The 18,490-nt window shown below is 33.6% G+C and overlaps 1 protein-coding gene and 1 pseudogene across 3 annotated transcripts; one reads left to right on the top strand and one right to left on the bottom strand.

Annotated features, from left to right (window-relative positions):
* The first annotated feature begins 695 nt into the window (after window positions 1-695).
* LOC120175714 lies at window positions 696-6,348 on the top strand (annotated as a pseudogene).
* A 344-nt stretch (window positions 6,349-6,692) lies between these two features.
* Window positions 6,693-8,720, bottom strand: LOC120175755 (photosynthetic NDH subunit of lumenal location 1, chloroplastic-like). 3 transcript variants are annotated; one of them, XM_039182315.1, is made up of 8 exons: window positions 8,610-8,720; window positions 8,447-8,525; window positions 8,289-8,378; window positions 8,148-8,221; window positions 7,391-7,513; window positions 7,257-7,328; window positions 7,068-7,164; window positions 6,693-6,984 (listed from the first exon to the last, which is right to left on the bottom strand). In XM_039182315.1, exons 1-8 carry the CDS (start codon window positions 8,658-8,660, stop codon window positions 6,881-6,883), a joined length of 690 nt encoding a protein of 229 aa, XP_039038246.1. In that variant the 5' UTR covers window positions 8,661-8,720; the 3' UTR covers window positions 6,693-6,880. The 3 variants fall into 3 exon arrangements, with proteins under 3 accessions (XP_039038246.1, XP_039038248.1, XP_039038249.1); XM_039182317.1 differs by having other exon boundaries at window positions 8,289-8,375; window positions 8,450-8,525; XM_039182318.1 differs by lacking the exon at window positions 8,289-8,378 and having other exon boundaries at window positions 8,450-8,525.
* Window positions 8,721-18,490: the final 9,770 nt, after the last annotated feature.

The raw sequence follows: 18,490 nt of genomic DNA, 5'->3' as shown, positions 1-18,490 counted from the left end.
TATGTTAGCCACATCTCGTGTAAGTGCGTTGACCCTTTCGTTCATAGCATCGAATCGATGATTCATCGATTCGTTGTTAGCAGTTAAATGAGTCTCGATGGATGCAAACCTCATATCAAGAGTCTCTATAAACGATCGAAAGTATGGAGGCATATGACTCTCTTTCTGTACCGACTCATTCTCGGGTACGTGATCATCTATATCGCGCATGAGTTCTTCAAGCTCTGGATCATCGTCCGCAACCGATGCCGGAGGAGCTCGTGAAGAGCTAGCACCCGGAGTTTTCTCAGTGGATCGAACCCATTGATCATTTTCCTCGGAGCTTCCCGATTTCTTCAAGGTTGTAAAATTTATTTGGTTCTTAAGGGGGATGGCTACATCAAGCGAGACCCTAAAATTGGATTTGATAAATAAAATACTTAGAAGAAAACCATAAACCAAGGTTTCTATATATTTGGACGGGACATTGCTTACGGTTTCTACTAGCTCACCGAAAATGATTTGTGGACACAAACCACATTGGAATAGAAAATGCGGACGAGTTGGTGATAAACGATGGGTTTGAGCTGAAAGAGTTTATCAAATTTCTAAGATTTAAGGGTAGAAAAATATTGAAATTTCATATCGACCATAGGTTGGATTGAGGGGATACGCTCTTCCTGGATTTTGTATGACTCGAATGAGTTAACGAACCTATGGTAGAGATCTTCTCGACGACCAGGTTGGTTAAAGCAAGAATTAAGGATAGTCATATCAGGAGCATTTGGGTTTTGATTTTGAGGTGGAATAGGAGGTCAGTTTGATGACTGACTAGACGAAGACCTAGGGCGTTTGGATTGAGACATGGTTAAATCAGAATAGAATTAAGTTATACCTGCAATTTTAAAACACATGTATGCAATACAATCAATCCCAAAACTCAATAAGAGTCCTCAATATTCAAGGTTCTCTAAAAATATCCTAATGGGCAATTTTTGAAAACAATATTTGAAAAATCATATTATGTATAATTTCCATGAAAACAACATAATTACATAAAAAACAATTTTAGAACAAAACCCTTTTTATTTCAAAAATTAGATTTTTTTTTTGAAAAATATTGTGTTTTTGATGAAATTCATTCGAGATTATAGTTCTAGACTACAATCTAACAAATGCCCAATATCTAATTCAACCTAGAACAAATTAAAACTAGTCCTAAGTTCAAAATCAATAAAATAGTGGTTTTAGAAAAATTTACCTTGAAAATTTTGGATTAAGTGAGATATGATGTAGTTAGCACGATTTTGATGATCGTAGTAGGATTCTACGTTGAAAAACAGTTGAATTCCGACTTGAATCGATGATTTTTTAGAAAGATTGAGATTTTGGTGAGAAGGGGTTCAAACAGCTGAGTGTTTAGAGAGTTTAGGTTTTGATAAAAAAATGAAGTTTTTAGGGATTTAAACCCAAAACCCGACGGGTGTATCGGTACACTCTTGAGTGTACGATACATATTCAAGGAATGTATCGATACACATTCAAGGAATGTATCGATACACATTCAAGGAATGTATCGATACACATTCATAGTGTATCGATATATAGCGAGGATGTATCGATACATAGGTATCGATACACTGTTGCACAAAAATTTTAAAAACTGTTTTAAACACTTAGAATGCTAAATTAACTAGCTCTAGTGGTATTGGCAACTCAAATATCGAAAATTAACAATGTTCAATTAATCAAATCTATCTTTAAAATTTATTTGAACATATTATTAATTTTCACTATAGATTATAAACTCCCTCTAACTATTAGCAAAGAATGCAATCAAAAGTGTTGTTTTTATAAGCATTTTTCAATTCTAATTAAAAGTGCTAAAATTATTTTAAACACTAAGTCAAGGTAGGTTGGTTAAACCTAATTCTCTCCTAAGTGTCCAAAATCTTTCTTTATCTAAAGGTTTTGTAAAAATATCCGCTAATTGATGCAAAGTATCAACATATTCTAGAACTACATTTCCTGTAGTGACATGATCTCTAATGAAATGATGTCTTATTTCAATGTGTTTAGTTCTAGAGTGTTGGATGAGATTTTTAGTGAGAAAAATAGCACTAGTATTGTCACACTTGATAGGAATGGTACTTACTTCAATTCCATAATCTAAAAGTTGTTGTTTCATCCATAAAACTTGTGTGCAACAACTACCGGCTGAAATGTATTTCGTTTGAAAACAAGCTCCTATATATTTTGCATCCTCCATAATCCACATCAGAGAAGGCATACAAGCTAAAGCTAGAGTCTTTAGGATACCAAAGTCCTAAACTAGGAGTGTCCTTAAGGTATCTAATGATTCTCTTAATAGCTTTTAGATATGATTCTTTAGGACATGATTAAAATCTAGCACATAAGCAAACACTAAACATAATGTTCGGTCTACTTGCGGTTAGATAAAGCAAGGAGTCAATCATAGACCTATATAATTTGACATCTACACATTTTCCTCCTTCATCTTGATTGATGAAGATGTCATCTTTTCTTTGCTTGATTTGTAGTCCCAAGAAAAATGAGAGCTCCCCCATCATGCTCATCTCGAATTCACTCTGCATTAGCTTAGAAAATTCTTGGCAAAGAGCATCATTAGTAGAACCAAATATTATATCATCAACATAAATTTGAACTACTAATAAATCTTTACTTTTTTTCTTTAAAAACAATGTAGTGTCAACATTTCCTTTTGAAAAACATTTTTCTATTAAAAAGTTTGACAATATTTCATACCAAGCTCTAGGAGCTTGTTTTAAACCGAATAAAGTTTTTGTCAATTTAAAAACATGATTTGGAAATTTTGAATCTTCAAAACCAAGAGGTTGTTCCACATACACTTCTTCTTTTATAAAACCATTTAAAAATGAATTTTTAACATCCATTTGATATAATTTAAATTCATTAAAACATGCAAATGCTAATAACATTCTTATTGTTTCCATCCTAGCTACGGGAGCATATATTTCATCATAGTCTATACCCTCTTCTTGAGTATAGCCTTGAGCAACAAGTCTAGCCTTGTTCCTCACTATATTACCACTTTCATCGAGCTTATTCCTAAATATTCATTTAGTACCTACAGTAGATTTATTACTAGGCCTTTCAACTAATGTCCAAACTTTACTTCTCTCAAATTGATTTAACTCTTCTTGCATAACCATAATCAAATTTTCATCTTTTAATGCTTCTTGGATATTCTTAGGCTCTATGCATGAGATAAATGCAATATAATTACATTTATTTCTAAGAGAATATCAAGTTGTTACCCCTTTAGATGGATCACCTATAATTTCACCATCCTTGACATAGTTGTTTTCTCTTGGGTAAGAGACTTCCCTTTCTTCAATGGTTGGATTCTCAAGAACATCGTGAGTTTTCTCATGTTTCATTTCTTCCTTTGATGATGGTTTTCCAACTTCATATCCAATGTCATTTGTATTTACAATACCTACGTCATCATCAACACAAGAATCCTTCCTCGAAAGGGGATTATCATCGAAAACAACATGTATAGACTCTTCTACCACTAAAGTTCTTTTATTAAATACTCGATAAGCTTTAGAATTTAAGGAATAACCCAGAAAAAATCCTTCATCACTTTTAGCATCAAATTTGCCAAGATTGTCTTTACCGTTGTTTAAAACAAAATATTTACATCCACAAGGATGAAAATAACTAATGGTTACCAAAGGTATTACCTATAGTACCTATACCTTCAATGTAACCTTCTGAGTTGTCACCAAAGATTACCACTCCATTTTTTGTCGTTAAGCTTTATAAATCGGATCTTGTCTCTAGTCATGTTTCTTGAACATCCACTATCAAGAAACCATGAATTTGAACTTGTATTTTGCACCTTGTAGCAATGCTTCTTCTCTTGAGAATCTTCCCCGGTGGCCATCAAGCACAGGTTCACTTCTTGTTCCTCTTTATTTGATGACTCATCATCATCACTCTTGTGCTTCTTCTTGGATTGACCCTTTTTCTTTAATTGCGGGCAATCATATTTGACATGCCCGGGCTTTTTGCATTCGTAGCAAATGATCGGGTCCTTCTCATTTGGTTCGTTTTTGAAGCCTTCATTTATTTTGAATTTTCTTCCTCTATTGGGCTTCATTAATTTTCTTAATCGTTTGGCAAATAATGTCATTTCTTCATCATCGTCGTCATCATCAGAATCACTCTAAAATTTTTTGGATTTGAGAGTAACTTCAATGTTTTTCTTCTTCTCCGTCTCCTTCTTTGGCTCGTTCTTTTTCTCGAGGTCTACCTCATCTTGAATCATCATTTCATACGTGAGGAGAGAACCGATGAGTTCATCAAGAGTTAAAGACTTTAGGTTTTAGCTTCGATGATCACCATCTTCTTCAATTGCCAAGCTTTTGTAAGAGAATAAATTAACTTCCTCATAAACTTATCATTTGGAATGATCTCTCCAAATAATTTGCGACCACTGACAATCACGAAAAATCTATTCATCATAGCTTTGATGTCTTCATCCGGTTTCATCTTGAAATTTTCATAGCTATGAGTTAGAAGACTAATTTTAGATTCTTTTACCTCGTTTGTGCCTTCATGAGTGACTTTTAGTTTATCCCATATCTCCTTGGCAATTGTACAAGAATCATCATCTCCAAAGTTTGTCAAATCACCATCTCTCCAAAGAGTTCCTGGTGTATTTCGGCCCCAAGATGATGCTTTTAACTCACAAGAATCACCTAAACCTCATAGTCCACCGCCAGAGAAAATGTTGGTGGTAAGGAACCGTCAATTAGGAGGCAGGATAGTTTTGAACGCAGACTTCCAGAGTTACCTAAACTTGATGTTCAGTCTTCCCAGAAGAAAAAATCAAATGATTCAGACCCAAAATCTCCTGTATCACCCCTTCTGACGTCTGATCCTAGAAATGAACGTTCACATTCTCAGAATTTTAGTCGGCCTCACAGTCACTCTGATGATATCCCAATGAAAGTTAAGGAAGCAAAGGATGTGCATCATGGGAAAGCTCCATCATTTTGGAGGTTGGCACAACTTAGTTTCACGGAGTGGCTCTATGCTGTGTTGGGAAGTATTGGCGCGGCAATCTTTGGCTCTTTCAATCCACTTCTTGCTTATGTTATTGCATTGATAGCAACAACATATTATAGGCATGGAAATCATCACTCACGGGATGAAGTAGATAGGTGGTGTTTGATAATTGCCTGCATGGGTATAGTGACTGTTGTTGCCAACTTCTTGCAACACTTCTACTTTGGCATTATGGGGGGGGGGGGGGAAGATGACTGAACGGGTGCACAGAATGATGTTCTCGGGTATCTGAATCTTCAAACTTCTTCTAAATTTTCTTGAATGCTGAATTTCATGGAAATTATTTAGCTTGTTTTGCCTTCCATGTAACAGCAATGCTGAGGAACGAAGTCGGCTGGTTTGATAATGAAGAGGATAGTGATAATGAAGAGGATAGTGCTGATAACTTGTCAATGCGATTGGCTAATGATGCTACATTTGTAAGGGCTGCTTTTAGCAACCGGCTTTCAATATTTATACAGGACAGTGCTGCTGTTATTGTTGCTATACTAATTGGGATGTTGCTACATTGGCGTGTGGCACTTGTGGCATTTGCAACCCTGCCAGTCCTAGCTGTCTCTGCTTTTGCTCAGGTTTGCAATTTTGCATATCTTTTCATTGTTATTTATTTCATCACTGAAAAAACATGGGAGCATCTGGATATCTGCATATCTTTCCTTCTTTTTCCCTTCTATAACTTCCGCTTTTTTCATTTTTTATTAAATTCGGAGGGAAGAGTTGCCTACTTAAACTTTGCAGAAATTATGGCTTGCCGGATTTTCGAAGGGAATCCAGGAGATGCATAGGAAGGCATCATTGGTTCTTGAGGATGCGGAGAGGAACATTTATACTGTTGTAGCATTTTGTGCTGGTAATAAGGTAATGGACCTTTATAGATTGCAGCTAAAGAAAATATTGAAACAGAGTTTCTTTCATGGAATGGCCATAGGGTTTGCATTTGGCTTTTCACAGTTTCTTCTTTTTGCCTGTAATGCTCTTCTCCTTTGGTACACCACACTATCTGTTAAAAGACGCTATATAGATCTGCCTACAGCTATCAAAGAATACATGGTTTTCTCTTTTGCAACTTTTGCACTGGTAGAGCCATTTGGATTGGCACCATACATACTCAAAAGGTGGAAATCTCTCATTTCAGTGTTTGACATTATTGATCGAGTCCCTAAAATTGAGCCAGATGATAACTCAGCATTGAAGCCACCTAATGTATTAGATTTAACCACGAGTTAAGGTTGAGGGATAGGTCCGTATTCTTTACAGGGGCAAGCAGGCATTAGATTTAAGGTTGTGTTGCCTCCATGGTATAGTAATTTTGTTTACTGACCAGAAAAAAGCTCGAGCTCCATTTAGCTATGTATTTTTGGGATTTGAAGGTTTTGCTCCTCATTTCTTTGAATTTTCAGGTTTTCCCATTAAGGCTGTGCTCTGATGATTTATGTAAATTTAGCTGTGAAGTTTTTAACTTTTGATTACTTCCGAGAAAGCTTAGAAGATGAAAATGCCGTAGTCTCTGTAAATAAATGTTCCAGTAAAAACCTCTTTTTATATATTTCACTCTGCAGAAGCTTTAAATCTGTTAAATTGCTATTTTCATGTTATTCGTACTGTGTCGAGAAATTATCAGATGCAAGAAATAATAGAGGAAGCCACGATCGAAAAATTGAAGGAATAATGGTAAATGATTAAAGTTGAAGATGATGCTCAACAAAAACAACACCAATGGTGTGTACTGCCATACATACAGTCAGAGCAGTGGGGATCTTCAGATGTCAAGCACCTTGAAGGAGTCAGCCACCACTTTCAGCTTGTTCCGAACCTTTCTCCATCGCCTTTCGAGTGCTCCAACGACCAGTGTGTAATATCTCCCTGCAACGGAAATGTAAGTTAATGGTGAGAAAATCTCGTAATGGATTGTCTTGTCACATAAATCTGAGAAACATAGAATTTACCATTTCCAATAGCTATTGTTGCAAAGGAAGCACTAGCATAGTTTGGAGAGGTGAGCTCATATTCAAAGGTGTAATAGTTCTTCCCATCACTTGTTCTCTGCATTTTTTCCAATAAAATTTGTCAGATTCTTTTCCAGTCAATAGAACAGAAATAAAAGTTGATTTTTTTTTTCTTTTTTATGAGCAAACCTCTTGCATGTCAAGTATATTCACCATTTGATTTGGTGCAGCGTAAACATGATTCACCAAATTGTAAACCACCTGTAAACAAATCAGAATCTCTGCCTTCTCCTCAGGAAAAGAAAATGAAGCCATTCTTTTACCTCATCCATTGGTCCCAAGTCATGGATGTCTTTCTTATCAGTTGGTATGAATCTCACCCTAACATTTTGCAGTTGAAGAAACCTGTCTTTGAATGCCGAATCATGTCCCCTAAAATCAAATTCCTAACAACAGGAATCATCGAGAATTGGAATCCCGACATGATTTTATGTTACGGGTCGATTTTATAAAATTTTAAAGGACGAAAACAAATTATCAGGATAAAATATAAAAATATCTAAAATATATAAAAAATTAAAATTTTCAAGGGATCCTCGGTAGAGAATCTAGAAACATTTTTTTGGGTTGACGCACATATTAATAATAGAAAATTTCATACGAGGTGAACACAAATAGTAAGATGGATAACTATTATAAAAAAAATTAAGATTTCAAAGTAGGCATGTATCCACCCTGAATAAACTTTGAATCCGCCACTGGCAATCGCTCTGCTAACCCCTCGTTCATCACTGGTTGTAGTCGAGACAAGTTGGTTGCAGTCGAGAAAAAAAGAACTTGCTCTTCGGTCAACATGCTTTTCCAATTATGTCATCATTTAATAATCATAACATTACGTTGCTAGTTAAGAATAAATACATGATTTTATATTATAAGATAATTTTATAAAATTTTAGGTAACGAAAAGAAATAATTAAGATAAAATATTTAGAATATACGATAATTTGAAACTTTAAGAGACAATCGATCCAGCAACAGTTCCGTCAATCACTAGTTGCAGTCTAGACAGAAACAACTTACCCTCCAGTCTGATGGGTAATAATAAGAATAGCCATCTGGAATGTCAACAAACGCTCTATAGTTTTGAGGTATCACTGTAAAAAAAACAGGATAAAATGTTATAAAATGTGTAATTAAGACAACTGAGAGGAATCATATTACCTTGTTCTGCAAGAAGAGAAGTTGCAGGGACTAAGTTAGCTGTAATAGCTCCTACACCCAACAGCAACAGTCTTCTCTTGCAATTGCCTGAAATTCAACAAAAAATGGGAAAATGATTTTAGAGGATTTGCAACGAAGAATATGAGATGGGTTTATCGTACTTTCTTCATTGGGGCATGTGACTGAGTTTTGCAAAGAAAAAGCACACGGTCGAGCTGACTGTGCGACATGATTTGCCTGGAAAATGGAAGCATAAAAAGAACAATTGGTTTGGGGGATAATAAAGAGAAGAAGCTAATGGGAAGAGTAATTAAAAAGAACCTTCTTTGTAAAGGAAGGTGGAATCCAGTTCAATGAAACTGCCATTGCCATGTCTGTGAAGAAGCTGCGGCCACCTCTCAAAAATGCTTTTGGATATATTGCTTCTATTGGGTGGGATAGTGTGTGGGACTTTTTAAAGATTATTTCATACATTTAAAATATTTAAACTATATTTCTTTTGAAGTTTTAAAATTATTTTACTTAAAATAAGTATTTAAATTATTATATGTGTCCACTCTAAGATTTATCATTTTTTTAAATGAGATAAAATTATATCAATTAATAAAATATTGACACGTCATATAAAAATATTAGATACTTATTTCGATAAAAAAATAATTTAAGTAATTTAGATGTTTATTTTGACCAAAAAGAATAATTTAAGTACAAGTGATTATATATAATAGCTTAAGAATATATTTTGAGAAAAATTTAAGTACTTAAAACTAAATAATATATAATTTAAAGAATTCTTTTAGTTATTTTTTTTATAAAAGGGTATATGAGGTTTCTGTATTTTTCCAAAAAAAAAATCAATGCATCATTCGAATTTTTTTCCACTCAATGTGACCTTCAAACTTAGAAAAAAAAATCTAATGTGATCTTTTGACCAACGGTTTACGTCGTTGATCTTTACGATGTTGATGTAGCACTTCATAATGTTGGCGTGGCAATCTATAGTGTTGACATGGCAATCCATAGTGGTCGGTGACGTGGCTAATGACATGACAAATAGGCTAAATTGATTTTTTTTTCAAATTATGGGCCAAATTGATTGTTTTAGAAGTTCAAGGGCTTATTTATTTTTTAAAATAAAAATATTTTAAATTTTAAATATATAAATATTAAGTTAAATATAAAAATATAATTAATTATTAGTATTATTTATTAAATAAAAATATTAAAATTAATAAATATTTACTATAAAATTAAGAAAAAATAAACATGAGTAAAAGGTAAAAAAAAATCAAAATATAACATATACTACAATAAAAATATATCATTAAGAGTAAAATTTTCGTACTAGTACAAATAAAATGAGTTCTTAACAATTATTTATATTGCATTACAAATAATTCTCATCCAATCAAATTTATATTATTTTAATCACAAATTTATTAATTCATAAATATATTTTTAACATCATAACATACTAATACCAAAATTTTCTTTAGATATATCAAAATTTGTAATTAACTCTAAAATATCTACTCTGTACTATACTTCCTAACATTATTATTTGTTCCAAAATAAAGAAATTAATACCAACAGTGGTGAAAATAAAATGTTTAAGTAAAAGAATCAAATTTTAAGAGGGGATAAAAATAAAAATCTAAATGGCTTAAAATATATTTGTAGTATTTTAAATTTAAAATATTTTTATTTTTAAAAGAAAATCAAATAAGCCATTGAATTTAAAAAAAAACAATTTGGCCATCAAATTTGGAAAAAACCAATTTAGCTCATTTATCACATCATCAGCCACGCCGCCGACTACCGTGGGCTACCACGTTAGCACTGTAGACCGCTATGTCAGCATCGTAATGGTTAACGACGGAAATTGTTGGTCAAATGACCACACTGAGATCTTTTTCTAAGTTCAAGGATCACGTTAAGTGGAAAAAATTCAAAGGCTACATTAGTTTTTTCTAAATATGTTTTGGAAAAGTACATAGACCTTAAGTACCATTTTGCCTTTTTTATTTAAAAAAATGGATTGACTGGCGTACATTATAAATGAAAGGATTGATTACACATAATTCAATTTATGGTTTAATTTTAAAATTAATCCTCAAATATCATAATTGTAACACCCCCAAATTATAAGTTAATAGTTTCGGGTTTACCCGAGAGGTAAGTGGACCATGTGAAATTATAAATTAAGTTGTTGGGCTTAACTGGATTGGCTTTGAGACCCTATTAATCATAAAAAAGGGGATTTTTGAATATAAGATAAAATAAAAAGGACCAAAAGTGCAATTAGACCATTGAATATTTTGGAAGATGATTTTAGGGTCTTATATCAAGCTTTCACGTGTGGGTTCTCTCATCTTCCTCATTTCTCCTTTCTTTCTCCATTTTCTTCCTCCATAGCAGGTGCTTAGCTAAGGTGAGTGATGGAGGTTTCTTGTTTACCTTCTTAAGCTTCATGATTTCCATCTATTGCTAAGAATCTTGTCTTTATTTTTGGTTTGACAAAAAATGGTGGAAAATCAACCAAAGTCAAAAATGAGGGTGCTTGATAGAAAAAGGTGCTTCATTTCGGGTTTCTAAATTCAAGGTAGTGTATTTCTAATTCTTTGGAGTATTAAGGTTTCATAAATCTATTGTTTTTGCTAAGATTTGGTGATTTGAGAATTTTAGGGTTCATCTTTAATTTCTCAACCAAATCACGTTTTAGGTGTTAATAATATGTTTAAATGATGCCTTAAGACATTGAATAACTTACAAAAGTTTTTGAATAAAGTTTAGAAACTAACTCATGTCGTTTGGGATGATTCTTGAGTAATTCCTGAGCTCAAACAAGTCATTCCCAGAAAAATGATCGATCCCAAAGTTTTTGTCCAATAAAGGATCGATCTCTCAGGAGAAAGGATCGATCCATTTTCAAAATGATCGATCTCTTGGAGAAAAGGATCGATCTCTTGGAGAAAAGGATCAATCCCTCGAAAAAAAGAAATCGATCCCTTTTCTGTTTTGTTTGATGGAAAAGGATGTATTTACATTCATTAAAGGTCCTAAGTGTTGTTGAATGTTCTTTTAACCTGTTTAAGGTCTGGTCCATAAGATCTAAGGATGATCCGTAATAGTAAGACTTAGTATATGAGGGACATAAATGACCAAACATACCTAAAAACACTCGTAGGAGTAGGTTACATCGGGTGTAACTATATTAAGCACAATACAACAAAATATCTTCAATCAAGGACGTATACGAATAGTTGGCATTGAAGATCGGTACAAGAGATATTCGATAAGTGGTACGATGAATATGTCAGATTCAGTACTGACAAAAAGTATGAGGCTTCGAGAACGTCAATGAACTGGGAATGGATAAGTCGTTCCACTAGTTCAAAGGCTTTGGGAGAAGTACGTTAAGAGCGTTAGGAGTGTGGTTACCTAGTAATGAACCCGAGTCAGGTATCGGGCTAACTAGTGATTCAGTCGGTGAACAACAAGCGTAATCGGAAAAAAATTGTGAAATGCTTAGAGATCTCTTTGAAGTCATAGATGACTAAAATACTCATTTAAGTGCTAATTAACCTTTCCTCAACGTCCTAGGTGAGAGGACAGCGAAATAGTTTAGGTGAGAGGAAATGACCTACACTTTGATGATGACGAGCATATTTGGTTTAATACTATCTAGCATCAAACGTTTCAAGTTTGTAAGGACATTCCTCCTCCCACTTTAGACACTTTGCATCTGAGAGAATTCGTTGCACATTAATTCGATGCAATTGGTTGGTCTTTATATCCTAAAATTAAATTGGAACATTTTAGGAATTGATTTTTGAGTTTTATGTCACACTTAATTTTTTGTAGCATAATGCTATAAATGTAAAACTCCCCGGATGTTATTTCCTTTCACTTATTTGGAAAATATTTTAGGATATCAATTTCTAATGTTTATTTTTTTATGGGGTTCGTGATGGATGTCACAGATCAAGGCTATTTGAGATCTTTGCTTGATATCCCATAGGAATTAGATGCAAACACCGCTTACTTCGCTCTTACTGGTTTGGCAGGGCAAGTCTACAATGCATGGACAACGAAAGAATGGCACATCCATGACCCAGCACTTCGTTACATTCATCGATTCATTGCACATACAATTACTCAGGACACGACAACACTACGCCTTGCTTGAGTAAAGTTGAATTATTCTTCCAATGGTGTATGCTTAGCGGAATGAAAGTTAATTTGGGGTTTTAGTTCATGTCAGCTTTTGAGCATGTTGTGTGCTCCAATCGTTTGCTTATTCTCGACCCTTACATCACTCATCCCGCTTCTAGACTATTTCTATTAAATTTTGATGTTGAACAATTTACTTATGCTTTTTATATGGATAGTTTAGTTATGTGATGCTTGGACACGATGGGATTACTAGCCGACACTTACGACGCATTGTTTATTGTCCCTCTAAGCACCATAACACCTCATAACGAGCTTGTTTTTCTTTGGAGGTGTGCACCACCACCGACGCTAGCGAAGGATCCACGACCGGATATGCAATATTAAATTCATTAAGTGCACGACCGTCTCAACTCCATCAACTCCAATCTTGCGAGATTTTGTCCTATCTTCGTTCGGGTACCTCTCGTTGAGGTCGCGACCGCGGACATCACTAAACACGATGAGTGTCTTTTTTTCTTCTTCTATGCTTTATTTTTTTTCATATTGGGACAATGTCCTTTAAGTGAGGGGGTAGAAAACTCTTGCATCAAATTATCGCTCACTTGTTTATATGCTTGAAATTGAGTTGCTTGGTAAATTTGTTGAAATCTCTTGCTATTAATATTGATTCTTATTTTGTTTCATTGATTACCTTATAAGTTTATGATCACACTTTTATCAGATTTAGGATGCATGATAGTGAAATGACATGATTAGTATTTTCTTTAAAATTTTTCTTGATATTCCATGAGTTAGTTGGTTGATATGTTTTTTGATTCGATAGACGTTACACCTTCTTGTGAGATTTAAGTCTAAACGAGCATACTTTTTATTCTTGCTTATTTGTTTGGTTGATTGTACTGGATTAATTTTGACATTCTAGAATTTGTGATTAAATGCATATCGAGACCACACGTTGAACTTGATGCTTTAAGATGATTAGGGAACTTAGGATTAACCAACATTTCTACCCAAATTGCCTTCCATTTATATCAATTAGTGAACCAACTTTGTGCATTTACCCATTTTCTTTGTTTTTACCCCATTATTAACGCGAAACCTTTTATTTTATTTTTACCCTCTTTTGTTACCATGTCAATACAAAGATTGATTTGTTCCACGTACAACGAAAGAAGAAGCATTCGAAAAAAATTGGTTCGAATAAGTGTTCAAACATAACACAAAAAACAACAAAAACAATAAAGAAAATCGAAAAAATGGAGGAAGAAAGAAAAAAGTTGATTGTTTGATTACGCTTCTTCGATTTTGTTTACTTTGTTGAATTATTGGCTTGAACTATATATTTTTGCATCTCTTGTTTTGACATTTAAACTCAATTTTTCAGCCTTATTCCTACCCTAACCTAAGCCCCGTTACAACCTTATTAAAGATCCTTTGATTAATGCATGTTGTTCATTCTAGTGGCGGAGACTTTATTTTCTTACAAGCCTAAAGTCTTTATTAATCTTGGCTTTGAGCGATTTCTTTAACCCGAAACACTTTGAGCGATAATGAGTGAACCCTTGTGAGGCATTCAATCTTGTTACATTAAAATTGATAGATAATTGGAATATCTTGGGTTTTGCTTGAACTTGTTACTAGTTGTGCCTACTTGCTTAATTATCACATTGTTTCTAATATTTGATGTGATCATTGACACATTTGGTATTCCCTAATATATTGTGAGATGAAAGATTTTTAATTTGAGATTTTAATTATTGATTAAGGCATGCTTGAGGACAAACATTGAAAAAGTGAGGGAGAATTTAATAAGTGTTTTATTTTATCAATATTTTGTTGTTAATTACTCTGTGTTATCTCTTTGATACTGCTAATTTGGGTCACTTACATTCAATTTTTTGCAGGAATCTATTTTCCAGAAAACAACATTTAAAGGGCGAATTCTGTAGATTTTTATTTTTTGGAATCAAGACTGAACACATGGGCATGACTTTGGGCATGATGATGTCGACGTGGAAAAATCTACAGTCCAGTCATCGTCAGGTTCTAGAAGATGATCCAATCAACGGAATCAAGACTGAACACATGGGCATGACTTTGGGCATGATTTTTTTCTTTAGGTTTTCTCAAGCTATAAATACACATCCGTGTGAAGCTTAATAGATGTACTACTTTTGCTTTAATTAGCTTTTAGATTTTTATAAAGATTACTTTTTTCTTCTTCATCGTCTTTATTTTATTTCTTTATTTTATATGCTAAGTATGATTTCTATCATGCTTAGCTAAACTTCCATTTAGCCGATAGCTGAGCAACGACTCAACCTGTTTCGTGAGAATTAAAAGACCTCTTCACATCTTTAGATTTCTTTCTTAATTTTCAACAAAATAGGATTGACAATCGGCCTTTCTTTCAAACATCTCAACACTTTCAATCCAAAGAGTGAACATTGGCTTGATCAAAGTTGTGATCTACCACTGGGGAGAAGAGTCGACTTGTAGAAAATTCAACTCCCTAAGAACAAACTTAGCGGTGGTCCGCTAAGGGAAATAAAGATCGGGTTCAATTCTCATTGAGACATCATAATCCGAGCACAGATATTTTTAGTACATAAACAAAACATTTGCGTTAGCGTTGATGGTCGATGTTAATCAAAACAAGGGCTAAATTCAAAGGACTGGCTTTGGAAAATTAGTTCACCAGATAGAAGAGTAAGTTACAATGGTCGCGCCTTGTAGACTATAACTGACAAGTATCCAAAGTAAAATCTATTTCAGTGATCAACACGAATTGAGGCAAATCAAAGTTGAAGGCTATCTCTCATCATAATTATTTTCAACTGTGTATTTTTCTTACTTATATTATTTTACTTTATTTCGATTTATTCTATTTATTGTACTAAACTCCTTTTTATTTTTCTCTTACAGATTTCTTGGTTAAATATAAATTCAAAACGACATTAGAAATTTCTAAGTCCCTACAGATCGACCATTTCTACTATATACTACGTTCTTAACTTATTTATTTGAGAAAAAAAATTTATTTATTTGAAAATTTAGGACGCTCGTGATATCCAATTAAACTCGATCAACAATACCCAATAATACTACAAATACACAATCACTAGTATATGAATGCACCACAAAAATACATATGAGTCATAAGTTTAATGATAAACCCAATAAATTATAAATCTAAAAGTTGTACGACAAATCACTGGAACAATAATACTTCCACTTTAACAACAAAAACATCATACAGAGTGCAAAATAATATACCTAAGCAGAAAAATAATAATAGACTTTTTTTAATACAATTTAACATGTAGATAAGTTGGGGTATATATTGTTTAGACACATTTAACAATTACATAATAGCCAGCAGCATGAGTCATAGAGTCTGATATGACTACAAATGTCTGATGATGCAAAGCAACATGTTCACATTCTGTCTTCAAACATATAATTATCATACCACTTTAAAATACATAGAGTATACTCAATCGTATATCATATCATTATATCTAAAGTGTCTCACGAGAATCAATAGATCCATATTTAAATTCATTGAAAATTTGTTTTAGATGCACCGAGTCACTATTGTAAAATTTCATTTAGAAGCATGTACCTCTTTATATAAATTCATCTCATATACGAAGTTGTAGTGTCATTAATGCATCTCAATCATCATATAATATTTCAAAGTTCATGTAGGTACATCATGAACATGGGACAAAATCATCTACAACATGCTAGAAAATTATGTCAAACCATGTCATTGTGTTTGTAACTCAATTCAACCACTGATGCATTTCTAAAAATCATGCACACTGATAACTAAATCTAAAGAGGGACGAATTCACTTACGAGGAAACTTATAATAAGGGTTCAACTTAATTCTAAGGGGTTGTTTGTTTACTGCTGAATGGAACCATTTAGTGCTGAGCGTGTTTGATTCTCACATCTAAATGAAGACTGTGTTGAATGAAACAATAAAACACTACTGAATGATTCAACATTAAAGTACATTATTAATCATTAAGCACCCGATATTTTACCATAATACATTTTTTTCACATGTTGTCTTATTAAACAATCATATTTTATAATATAATAAATCATTATGAATGTAAAAATGAAAATATTCATAATTCAGATTGTACATTCATAACCATTATCAAACAACATGTCACATTCATAGTCAATTCATACAGAGCTATTGAATCATTCAGACCATTGAATTTTTCAGCGCTTAATTATGGTCTGAATGATTCAATAGCTATGTATGAATTGGCTCTGAATGTGACATGCTGTTTGATAATGGTTCCGAATGTACAATCTGAATTATGAATATTTTCATTTTTACATTCATAATGATTTATTATATTATAAGATATGGTTGTTTAATAAGACAACATGTGAAAAAATAGGTATTATGATAAAATATCGGGTGCTTAATGATTCATAATGTACTTTAATACTGAATCATTCAACAGTGTTTTATTGTTTCATTAAGCACAACCTTCATTCAGAAGTGAGAATCAAACACGTTAAACACTAAATGATTCCATTCAACAGTAAACAAACAACCTTAAAATCCTAAATAAGAATTTTGAGATTTTGCGAAGCCACAACTATGCCAAGGACTCATCGAATCAACGATCGTCTAACGCTGATTGGTCAGCCACTTTCTCCTTTCCCTTTATCTTGTTGGAGGATGCCACTAGCGATTTTGAAGCTTCAATTATACATAAGAATGTAAAAAAAAAATTCAATTAAAACTTGTTAAAAAAATCACTACATTAAAAAACTATGGTAATGATCAAAAAGATGAACTCCAAAACTGAAATCTAAGATCAAATCATTACTTGATTGATTAGATATTTCCTCCTCATTGTTACTCCCAAATCAAAAGATAATCAGCTAAAAGAACATCTAAAATCCCTAATTATTTCCAATCATAACCCAATTTCTTTCTGAAGCTTTTTTTCCTTCTTTCTTTTTTTCAGTGGTTAAATTTGTTGATTTCACTCGCATCTTATATCTTCATCCTTTCGGTGCACCGGACTCGATTCTCATTTCTCATCAACTCATTGGTATGGAAAATTTCAGCGTTTGGAGTCGTTCGTTGAAAATTGCGCTCTTGGGGGGGGGGAAATTAGGTTTCGTCAATGGTTCTTGTAAGCGAGAGGATTTTGATGAATCCTTGCACTCACAATGGGATCGATGCAACGCTATCGTGCTCTCTTGGATTCTTAATACGGTTAGCAAGGAGTTTTCAGCTGGTATAGTCTTTGCTTCCAGCGCTGCTCTGGTTTGGAAGGATCTTCATGAACGGTATGACAAAATCAATGGATCTCGTAATTTTTTTTTCTACATCGAGAAATTTCTATGTTTGTTGAAGGCGATCTTTCAATTTCCTCTTATTTCACTAAGTTCAAGCTACTGTGGGACGGACACGGTGCTTTAGTTCCCTTGACTACCTGTGCTTGTCATGAATCCCAAAGCAATTTGCAGCATATTCTTCAATAGAAGCTGTTTCAATTTTTGATGGGCCTTAATGACTTAATCCGTTGTTCGAAGCCAGATTTACTTCTTCAACCTCTACCTTTAGTAAACCAAGCTATTTGATGATACTTCAAGAAGAGTCTCTCAGGGTTCATCTCTGCACGGCTTCTCTTTTGGTAGATTCTACAGCTTTCTATTCCAATGCTTCCACTAGGTCTCCTCGATGGCTCAATGGCGTCTGTGAACACTACAAAGTCAAAGGGCATCGGAGCAGATTTGTATCGTTCCCCTCCAAAGTTGGGATTGATTAAGCCAAAGTGGTGTCCACCCCCTACGGGTTTCTTTAAAATGAATGTGGATGGGGCTGTTAATTTTGACTGGAGGTGCAGTGGTATTGGTGTGTTCTCAGGGATGCTGACAATAAGAGGTTGAGTTCATTCTCAAGATCGACCGGTCCAGGCCCTCCAATATTTGCAGAGATTTTAGCGATCCAAGCTGGATTAAATTTGTTTTTTAACTTG

The sequence above is a fragment of the Hibiscus syriacus genome, unplaced genomic scaffold (assembly GCF_006381635.1).
Source record: "Hibiscus syriacus cultivar Baekdansim isolate YM2019G1 unplaced genomic scaffold, ASM638163v2 tig00112215_pilon, whole genome shotgun sequence".
In the NCBI taxonomy this organism is placed as follows: domain Eukaryota; kingdom Viridiplantae; phylum Streptophyta; class Magnoliopsida; order Malvales; family Malvaceae; genus Hibiscus; species Hibiscus syriacus.
This window is presented reverse-complemented; position numbering and strand designations above follow the sequence as displayed.

Coding starts and splice junctions, on each gene's coding strand:
- LOC120175755 (XM_039182315.1), bottom strand. CDS start 8,660: ATGGCAATGGCAGTTTCATTGAACTGGATTCCACCTTCCTTTACAAAG. Junction 8,379..8,446: donor ATGCCCCAATGAAGAAAGTA/CGATAAACCCAT, acceptor TTTGTTGAATTT/CAGGCAATTGCAAGAGAAGA. Junction 7,165..7,256: donor ATATACTTGACATGCAAGAG/GTTTGCTCATAA, acceptor GAAAAAATGCAG/AGAACAAGTGATGGGAAGAA.